Source organism: Orycteropus afer, unplaced genomic scaffold, assembly GCF_000298275.1.
Source record: "Orycteropus afer afer isolate SDZICR_OR568_19922 unplaced genomic scaffold, OryAfe1.0 scaffold00008, whole genome shotgun sequence".
Taxonomy (NCBI): Eukaryota; Metazoa; Chordata; class Mammalia; order Tubulidentata; family Orycteropodidae; genus Orycteropus; species Orycteropus afer.
Genome location: NW_006921595.1, coordinates 13061203 through 13071350, shown reverse-complemented (window position 1 = coordinate 13071350; position 10148 = coordinate 13061203). Strand labels below are relative to the sequence as shown.

At 43.5% G+C, this 10148-nt stretch overlaps 1 protein-coding gene across 1 annotated transcript in view; it reads left to right on the top strand.

The window, feature by feature from the left end:
* Nucleotides 1-6057: 6057 nt before the first annotated feature.
* The window catches only part of NUP42 (nucleoporin 42), a 27945-nt gene continuing 23854 nt past the window's right edge, over nucleotides 6058-10148 (top strand). Inside the window, exons 1-2 of the mRNA XM_007946553.1 lie at nucleotides 6058-6178; nucleotides 10056-10145. Coding sequence (XP_007944744.1) covers nucleotides 6058-6178; nucleotides 10056-10145 — 211 coding nt within the window. The remainder of the gene's footprint in view (nucleotides 6179-10055; nucleotides 10146-10148) is intronic.

Genomic DNA, 10148 nt, shown 5'->3' with positions numbered 1-10148 from the left:
CCCAACCTTCCTTCCGAGGAGTGGCTGGTGGGTTTGAACCGCCAGCCTTCTGGTTAGTAGTCAAGTGCTTTAGCCACTATGCTACCAGAGCTCCTGCCCTAAAGTAGGAGGGTATTATAAGCCTGGTTGCAGAATTTCTGGAGCTTAGGCAAAGGACACTACTATCTCATCATTCAATAAGCGGATCTTTGCTTAGACCCTTTTTTGTTAGTACCATAACTTGTTTTCTCTATCTGATGTCCTGAAGTCTGAACCCTCTCCTTCCATTTTTTCAAGAGTTAGACCTATCTCCTGTCAGGTGGAGACAGTTGACTGCCTCACTGGGTGGGTTTTTGGTGCTAGGGTCTACCTGGAACTTACACAAACCAACTTATTTTCAAACCACCCTTTTGTGGGACCTAAAAAAACTCACTGCCATCAAGTCAGATCCGACTCATAGTGATCCCTGCTTGGGTTTCTAAGGCAGTATCATTACTGAAGTAGATTGCCTAACCTTCCTTCCAAGGAGTGGCTGGTGGGTTTGAATTGCCTGCCTTCTGGTTAGCAGTCAAATGCCTTAGGCACTACACCACCAGAGCTCCTTGTGGTACCTAACCAAACCAACCAAACCTGTTGTTGTTGTTTGCCGTCGAGTCGCCCGACTCATAGCGACCCCTCCTTGGGTTTCCGAGGCAGTATCACTACGGAAGTAGGATTGCCCAACCTTTCTTCCGAGGAGTGGCTGGTGGGAGCAATTTGTACTCGGAATCCTGTGGTTGAAATTAGATTTAAGACAAGTAGGGCTGGCTGAGTCAACCAGCCTTGGATTCAGTATTCTTGCTGCCGGCAACAGAGAACTACTGGTGTTTAACAAATCAGGCCCTTAGGCAAAATAAGTTACATTTCAAAAACCCCACACGCTTGACCTTTGTAAAATGCTGATAAACCTCTTGAGCTATCTATCCTTCAAGTACCTCACCAGGTGCAAAACATGTGCAGTAAAATTCAGCTTGACGGACAAAGTGACCTTCCAGGAGAGGAAATCAAGAACAGGAATCCCTTGCCAGGGACTTGAACCAGGGTCCAGAGATACCATGCATGCTCAACATCCCAGACTCAGCCTTGGTGCCAGGTTCTGTCTTTGTTCCCACAGCCTTTGCGGAGGAATCCATCTTGGCTACTTTCTGTGAGCACACCTGATTTTCATAATCCCATCTTTTTCTAAAACCCCTCCCCATTTTATGAATAAAGATGATCCCTTCCCCCCACCACCACCTGAAACCCTTTATGATGTTGTTAGGTGCCGTCGAGTTGTTTCGGACTCATAGCGACCCCATGCACAGCAGAACCAAACACTACCTGATCCTGCACCGCCCCACGATCCCTGCTATACTTGAGCCCATCATCGCAGCCACTGTGTTAATCCATCTCGTTGAAGGCCTCCCCCTCGTTCGTCAACCCTCCACCCTACCAAGCATGACATCCTTCTCCAAGGAATGGTCGCTTCTGACAACATGACCAAAATGTTGTTGTTGTTATGTGCCGTCGAGTCGGCCCCGACTCATAGCGACCCCTCCTTGGGTTTCCGAGGCAGTATCACTACGGAAGTAGGACTGCCCAACCTTCCTGACCAAAATAGGTGAGACAAAGTCTGGCCATTCTCGCTTCCAAGGAGCATCTCAGGTGCACTTCCTCCAGGACAGATCTGTTAGTTCTTTTAGCAGTCCATGGTACTTTCAACATTCTTCACCAGCACCACAACTCAAAACCATCACTCATTTTCGGTCTTCCTTATTCATTGTCCAGCTCTCGCATGCATTAGAGGCAATTGGAAATATCATGGTTTCTGTCAGGCGCACCTTAGTCCTCAAGGAGACATCCTTACTCCTCAGCACTTGAAACAGTTCCTTCGTGGCTGACTTTCCCAATGCTACATGTTGTCTAATGTCCTGACTTCATAAACCCCAGGAAATCCTTTGGTCAGTGAGAGACTGGAGACTAGCTTAGGCACAATTCCTTTTCCATCTCTCCCTCACGAACTCTTTCCTTTCGCTTTAATAAATTTTGGTTCATGTGGACATTTTGCCTCTCCTGTTCAATTCTTTGTAAGTAAAAGGCAAGGACCCCCCACACACACACACATACCCCAATAGATTATGCAGTTAAGAAGTAGGGAACTTGGCTGAGCATATCTTTTTCTAATTTAAATTAAGATTGGGGTCCCGGTATTGTTTTGTATCCACTTTGTGGCTATGATTCTTGTCCCATGGTTATGAATCATATCCGGATCACCACCTAGCCAGGTAGTCAAGGCCCAGAACCAATCCTGTAACCCTTTTCTGTCTTCAGTTACGTATGTATCCCAATCATAATCCTTTCCCTTCTGCTACTGTAGTCCCGCCTGGAAAAGCACTGAATCGATCTGCCCCCAGTCATGATTTTGTGATGATTCCCTTTGTTTTCAATCATATATAATTAGCCCCATGCCCATGACTCAGTGGACTTCATTCAGCTTTCTGTACTATCTACACGCTGATGGTTTCCCTCATCCTGGATGACTGTCTTTGTTTAGTCTTTATCCTGTCCAAAGCTTAATAAAAGTGTCTGTTATTGGACCAAATGCGGGTCCCTGCCCGGTGGCAGTCAGGCCAAAACAGTTTACACACTGAGATTGAGAGGGGAGAAAATTATTTACTGCAAAGCAGCAGTGCAAGGAGTTAGGGGTAGTTAGTACCCAGATCTTAACTCCCGGAGATGCCATCAAACACAGTTTTTGTAGGTTTCCGGAGAGGGGGTTATGCATATTCACAAAAGGTTGAGGAATTCAGGACGTGAGTGTGAAATGGGTGATGGACAAGTCACTAGCTTCTGGTTATCAGCTGATAGGGGCTTGGGCAGAGGGGAGAGGGTCAGCAATTAACTTTTGTTCCTTTATGTCCTAGGGCCAGAGTTCATTTACAAGTTGTTTCTAAAACATTTCTATCCTCTGTGGCCAAAGTTAATTTACAAGTTAGTTCTAAAATACTTTTAGCAAGTCTATCATCTGCAGGAAGGAATGCTTTCCATTCAATTCTTTAAGGAACTGAATACTCATCTGCCCAGGGTGGGAAAATTGTTGGGGGTAATCCAGTTTACTTATTCCCCTGTGGGTTTTATCTAATTATCTGTCTTAACCAGGGTGGGGGAAATAGTTGGGGGTAATCCAGTCTACCTAGCCCCATCCAGGTGCCAGCGTGGGGGAAATAGCACTAGGTTTTATCTCTATTGAACCTTTTGAATCTGGAGTTTCTTTCCCCTACTACAGAACAAGGGAGCTCTGGTAGCATAGTGGCTAAGACACTTGCCTGCTAACCAGATGGCTGGCGGTTCAAACCCACCAGCCACTCCCAAACCCACCAGCCACTCCTCGGAAGGAAGGTTGGGCAATCCTACTTCCGTGGTGATTGGGAAACCCAAGGAGGGGTCACTATGAGTCGGGGCCGACTCCTCGGCACATAACAACAACAACAACTACAGAACAAAGAAAATTACAAGATGGTGGTAGGTCAATTCATCAGTCATAGATGGGACTACAGAAGTGGTAAAGGACTGGGATCCATACATAATTAACCAAAACCAAATTCATTGCCTTCAAGTCATTTCTGACCATAGCCGTAAATCTTTACAAAAGCAAAGTGCTTCATCTTTCTGTGGAGCAGCTGGTGGGTTTGAAACACCAGCCTTTTGGTTAGCAGCCACATGCCTTAACCACTACACCACCAGAGCTGCTTATGTACATAATTACAGATTTTAAAAGGTTGTAAGATTGGTTCTGGTGTTTTAATTACTTAGCAGCTCATGGTGGTTGGCATATGATCATGATCATGCGACCCAGAGTCTTAGTACCAGGACCCCAACCTTAAATCAGATAATGTACATAACAATCAACAAAACTGTTGTGCCAGTTTGTCCTTCACGTGGGAATCGGTGGGGATAGGAAACTGGCTCCTCCTAGCTTTTTCTTATTTTGGCCAACTACCTTTTTGGTGGTTGAAGGCAAGCTGCCCCTCCCTAGGCATGCCGGGACTGGTCTAAGCATAGCCACATTGTTGGTTTAGTGGTGAGAAGAGACCGCAGCGTTTCACAAACCAAATGTTTTTAGATTTTAGGCTGTAACACAACCTTTTGCAGAAGATTTGCATATAGGGAGACCATTTTGAGTCCAGAAAACGCAAACGGCTCGAAGAGGCTGTTGTTGTTATGTGCGGTCGAGTCGGACCCGACTCATAGTCCCCTTCTTGGGTTTCCAAGGCAGTATCACTACGGAAGTAGATTGCCCCATCTTCCTTCCGAGGAGTGGCTGGTGGGTTTGAACCACCAGCCTTCTGGTTAGCAGTCAAGCGCCTTAGGCACTATGCTACCAGAACTCCCTCGAAGAGGCTAGTAGATATAATAAGTCAACCATAAACTAATCTCTTTACTCGATTGAATCCAGCCCTCCCCCTTCTACTGAGATTAAGGGAAATCAGTTCATCTGAGATGTTTTGCTCCTCCACCCAGCCATACCTTTTGAAATTCAAATTTAGTAAGCATGGCTTCCGGCAGGAAAGAGCATTTGCAACTTTGGGTGAAAGAAAAGCCGCTGGAGGATTTTGGTCAGGGATTTCTTTGACTATTTCGTTTTGAATAAACAAACTCCAAAATCAAAGCAATTTGATTTTGCTATCAATTTCTTTGACAGTAGTCATCTCAAAGGAAGTTATACTTTCCACCTGCAGTGTGTGCTTAAAAGACCCATTGTTTTCTGTTAACTTTGTTGTTGCATGCCATCCAGTGGATTTCTATATGACAAGAGTAAAACCACTGCATAGGGTTTCCTAGGCTGTAGTATTTATAGGAAGGCTGGCGGTTCAAACCCACCAGCCACTCCTCGGAAGGAAGGTTGGGCAATCCTACTTCCGTAGTGATACTGCCTCGGAAACCCAAGGAGGGGTCGCTATGAGTCGGGGCTGACTCGAGGGCAAACAACAACAACAACAACAGTATTTATAGGAGCAGATAGCCAGGTCCAGAGGAGCTGGTGGTGCATTCCAACCTAGGACTTTTCAGCTGAACACTTAACCATTGCACACTAGGGCGCCTTCCTGTTTACTGTCTGTTATTCATCTTGAGCTGCTGAAAATTTTTACTCTCTCAACCTGAGCTAATTTTACTTTCTGAGGAGTGCTGAAGGCGAAAGTTAATAGCAAACATTTTACTTTAAGTTTTTCATATCCACGAAACCAAATATTAACCATAAAGTCTGACCCAAACTGAAAAAACCTTCCAGAAACCGCCCTATAGCAATGTAAATTTGTCCTTTCCTGCTAGAAAAGGATTAGCAATCAAACGATTACCTCCTAATTTAAATCTCAAAGTCTCAAGGCTGCAATGGGTGGAGGGCCAAATTATTAGCAGTCTGGCCAGTAAGTAACCTGATAGCAGTTTATCTCAGTAAAGGCGGAAACAGGGCTCAATCAGTCCTGTTAAGAATAGCCAATGGCTGATCTTCTATAAGCCCTGCTGTACATACATTCCTCGAGCCACTTGCTTGTTCTGGAACCAAAATGGTTTCCCTTTATACATACTGAATAACTGCTCAAATTTCTGTGAGTAGTTACAAGTGAACTACTTGTACAGTAGTTAGAAGTGAACAGAACAGCCGGTCTTAAATCACGGCTAATCCTCTCAACAACAACAATCCTTTCAAGGCTTTACTGAGGTTCTGGCTTTTCTTTGATCCGCTTTCCTCTTATTTTAGAACTCAAGACTCCCTCTAAGTCCAAGGCTCTACAACTAGGATCTAACACACTTTCCTTTTCTCCGGGTAAGGTTTCAAGCGTGCCGCCTTCTCGGGCCGTACCTAGTGCGTTGCGCATTCCTCAAATCCTATTGGGTAAAACCTATGCCTCTCATTGCAAAGGGCGGGACAAGAGAAACGGCCTTTCTCTTGCGCGAGTAGATGACGTCATAGAAGCGGGGCCGAGCTCCTTCTGAAGTCGGACTGTGCTAGTCTTTGGGTGTGCAGACTGAAGACCGCTCCTTAAGCGAACCGTCTCAATGGCCATTTGTCAGTTTTTCCTTCAAGGCCGGTGCCGCTTTGGAGATCGGTGCTGGAATGAACATCCCAGCACCAGGGGTGCGAGCGGGGGACGACAACAACCTCAGCACCAGCCCTCAGGTAATGTGTGCCCCTAAATCTTCCGCCAGTTGCGGAGGAAGGAAGGGCCGTTATGTGGGGGGGCGTCCATGTGGCAGGGTACGGGCTGCCCCCGGGCCCCAAACGAGAGTCCCTGTGTTTGCGCAGCGCCCAGTCGCACTGGTTAGGTGACTGCACGTGATCGCGTCGAGTCTTCGGTCTCCGCCTTCCCAGCGTTTCGATGCCGGCATCCAGTTTTTATCTGCTTATTGGCCTCTTGGTATGTGTTTGTTGACCGTATAAGCGAGAACAGAAGTTTACTAGTGGGTGTCCATACCAAAGAATTTTTCAGTCTCAAGTACGTATCAAAGCACTTTGCCTATAAACGACAGTGTTTGGAAGATTGGCGTAACTGGGCCTTGACGCCTTGTTTTCTTATTAGCCTTGTAATTCTTAAAAAAACTTTGGTCTCAAGTAAGAGGCCGACAGCTTGGGTCAGAATCAAGACTGGTGAAATGAACTCCTTCGAAAATCTGATAAAAGTTGGAGAGCCATATCGCAGAAAAATGCACGAGTTCGTAAAATTAGTAGGGTGGGATGCATCATTAAGAGCTCTTGGAGGGAGTGTGGGGTCTGTTTGACCTGCTTTCTGAGCCTTGGAAGAGGTTGGAGTATTTCTGTGTAGACGAACTATGGATGATGTAGAAGTAGTCTCCTCAGGAAAAGGAGGGATCAGACTTGAAACCACGATACAACACAGGGCACAAGGGTCACTTGAATGGTTAGGTTTTATTTTCTTAGAATTAGAACTTAGCCTTTAAAGGTGTCGCCAGATGCTGTCTCCCTTGCCTCACATCATTTAGAGCTATTTATCTGACCCTTAAACCTTGTCTTGTGATTTCATGTGTAGTAATTAAAAAAGTAAATGGTGAATGGATAGCTTGATGAATGAAAAAAGTGTAAATAAAACTCTTGGAATTGATAAATATTAAGGCTGCAAGCAGTGTACAAAGGGAAGAAGTAAATTTCTTCAGTTCTGCCATCCCCAAAAGGATTTGAAACTTTAGGAAAAATGTAAGATACCATTTTAACTCTCCATTTGACGGATCTGGTCTAGCAGATCTCTTTAGTTTTGTGTTTTTCTCTCATTGGTTTTATTGGAGCTCTGATGGCAGTGCCTAAGGCATTTGATTGCTAACCATAAGGTCAAAACCCATCAGCGACTCAAACTCATCAGCCACTCCCAAAAGGAAGATGGGGACAGTCTACTGCTGTAAAGATGTGCCACATCTAACTTGGTGGGGGTCACTGAGTCAGAATCTACTCGAAGGCTTTGAGTTTGGTTTTTTGTTTTGTTTGTTTTTGTTTAATTAAGTGACTCAGAGTTGGGAGGTGAACTTTCGGAACTGAGTATACTTTCCATCACTCCAATTTTATATATTTAATGGCAGCTACTAATTCGGCCAGAAACGATGAATGGCTTTGATCTTGGCCCCAAGTAGTAATCAGGTGGTTGAAGTGACAAGATTTTAAAAATCAAAAAATTAACAAAGGGCATGAAAAGGCTCAATGTCTTTGTTGTTGTTACGTGCCATCGAGTCCGACAGGATTCATAGCGACAGGATTCATAGCAACCGGCCTTCTGGTTAGCAGTCAAGTGCCGTAGGCACTATACTACCAGAGCTCCTGCTCAATGTCTTTAGTCATTGAAAAAAAAAAGAGTTACTGTTGAGTTGATTCTAACTCAAGGCATGTGTATCAGAGATCTGTGCTCGTAGGGTTTACCCTGCTGATTTTTCAGAAGTAGATTGCTAGGGCTTTCTTCTGAGGTACTCTGGGTGGACTCCAACCTTTTAGTTATCAGGGGAGCACATTAACCATTTGCACCACCCACAGACTCCCATTATTAGGTAGGTGTGAATCCAGACCACCATGATGTACCACTTCACAACCACTAGGATTCCTATAAACAATTGAAAAGAAAGTAACAAGTATTGGCAAGGTTGTGAAGAGATTATAAAATGGTAAAGCAGTTGTGAAAAACAGTTTGGCCATTCCTGGAAACATTAATCATGGAATTAACATATAACTCAGCAATTTCACTCCTAGGTATAGTAAAACCTACAACATCTGTATAAGGTGGAAACCTGTCAGAGACTGAAAACACAACTGTTTTCTACTACTGGCAATGGAAAAGGGGTAAGACTGCACCCTGTCAAAGGTGGAAATCATGCAAGACCCAGAAAAACAAGGCATTCCCATCAGGTTCCAGCTCTCACAGCACAGGTTTCACTGTATATATCCAAAAGAATTGAAAGCAAGGCTATAAACATACCTGTACACCAGTGTCAGTGTTCATTGCAGCATTATTTATAATAGCCAAAAGGTGGAAAGAACCCAAATGTCTTATCAATAGATGAACAGATAAACAAAATGGTATATCCATAAAATGGAATATTATTCAGTCAGATACATGCCACAATGTGGATGGCACTTGATAACATTTATGCTGGGTGAAATATATCAGACAACTAGATGGCAGTGAGTTTGGTTTTTGCGTTAAGAGGGCAAATACTATGATTTCATTTATAGGAGATTTCTGGAACAGGTAATATATAGAAACAAAAGTTTTTATCAGTGGTTGGTGGCAGTGGTGTTCATTGTTAAAATTTCACCTTCCACATTAGGAGACCCAGGTTCCATATCCAGCCAAGTCTTCTCCTGTGCAGCCACCACCCATCTGTCACTTGGCGTGTTACTATGATGTTGAACAGATTTCAATGGAGCTTCCAGACTAAGACTAGGAAGAAAGACGTTGTTACGACAATGCCCAATCCTGTTCTACGGGGGGTTGCCATAGTTGGGGGCTCACTCTTTGGTAGCTAATATCAGTACCAGGGGCTGGGGGAAAGAGTGAATGGGGAGTTACTGCTTAAGTGATACAGAGTTTCTGTTAGAGGTAATAACTTTTTGGGAAATTATAGTGGTGATGGTTGTATAGCATGGTGAAAGTGATAAATGTCACTGAATTGCACATGTAATGCAGGTTGAAACAGCAAATATTTTGTGATACATATTTTACTACAATACAGAAAAAATAGTTCTGTTGGCTCATTTTTATATTTGTAGAATATTGTGAATGGATTATAATACTTTATTACAATATATGTGCTCCTATAGAAGAATTCAATGTACTTTATTCAGATGTAAATTACTTCTGTACCACTGCCATCAAATCTATTCAGACTTGTAGCAGCCCCCATTGGGTTTCCCAGGTGGTAAATCTTTATGGAACCAAGGCCCCCATCTATGTTCCTTGGAGTGGCTGGTAGGTTTGAACTGCCAGCCTTCCGGTTAACAATCAAATTCCTCAGGCACCATGCCACCAGAGCTCTTTTGGAATATAGGTAGGTAGGTAGCTGTTTTTCCCCAGACAAGATTGAGTCAAATGGTATCTTAAAAGTATCTAAAGTCAAAAAGTATCTATTCAGGAAGAGAAAGTAGAATCTAATTATTTATTTTCAGTGATTATTTTTCAGTGGTTACTACTATACAGGGCTCACTGACGGAAGTGAAGAATCAGACATCACTTTTTACCCCAAAGTAGCTTATGATTTAGGACTTAGGTCCTCCATCCCCTTACCCATTTCACCATGAAGTAGTTATTTATTTGATTTTGTTTAATTTGGTACTGCAATTATATCATTATGTGATTTGTTGATACTACACTTTACTATGTAAATTGAAATGAAGAGATTTAATTTCTTTTTAATTTAGTAGATATATAATGTTTGTTGAATCTTTGCATAATCTTCAGACATAATAAGACAAAGTGTATTGACATTTCCAGAGATTTTTTTTTTTTAATGCGTTTAAAAGATGAGTTCACAGTCAACTTCTATTTTATTGTTTACTTTAGGAATTAACAGACGTGGATGGGATGCCACTAACCAGAGATACTCCAGTGTGATCCAGCCATCCAGTTTCTCCACATCTACACCACGCGGGGGCA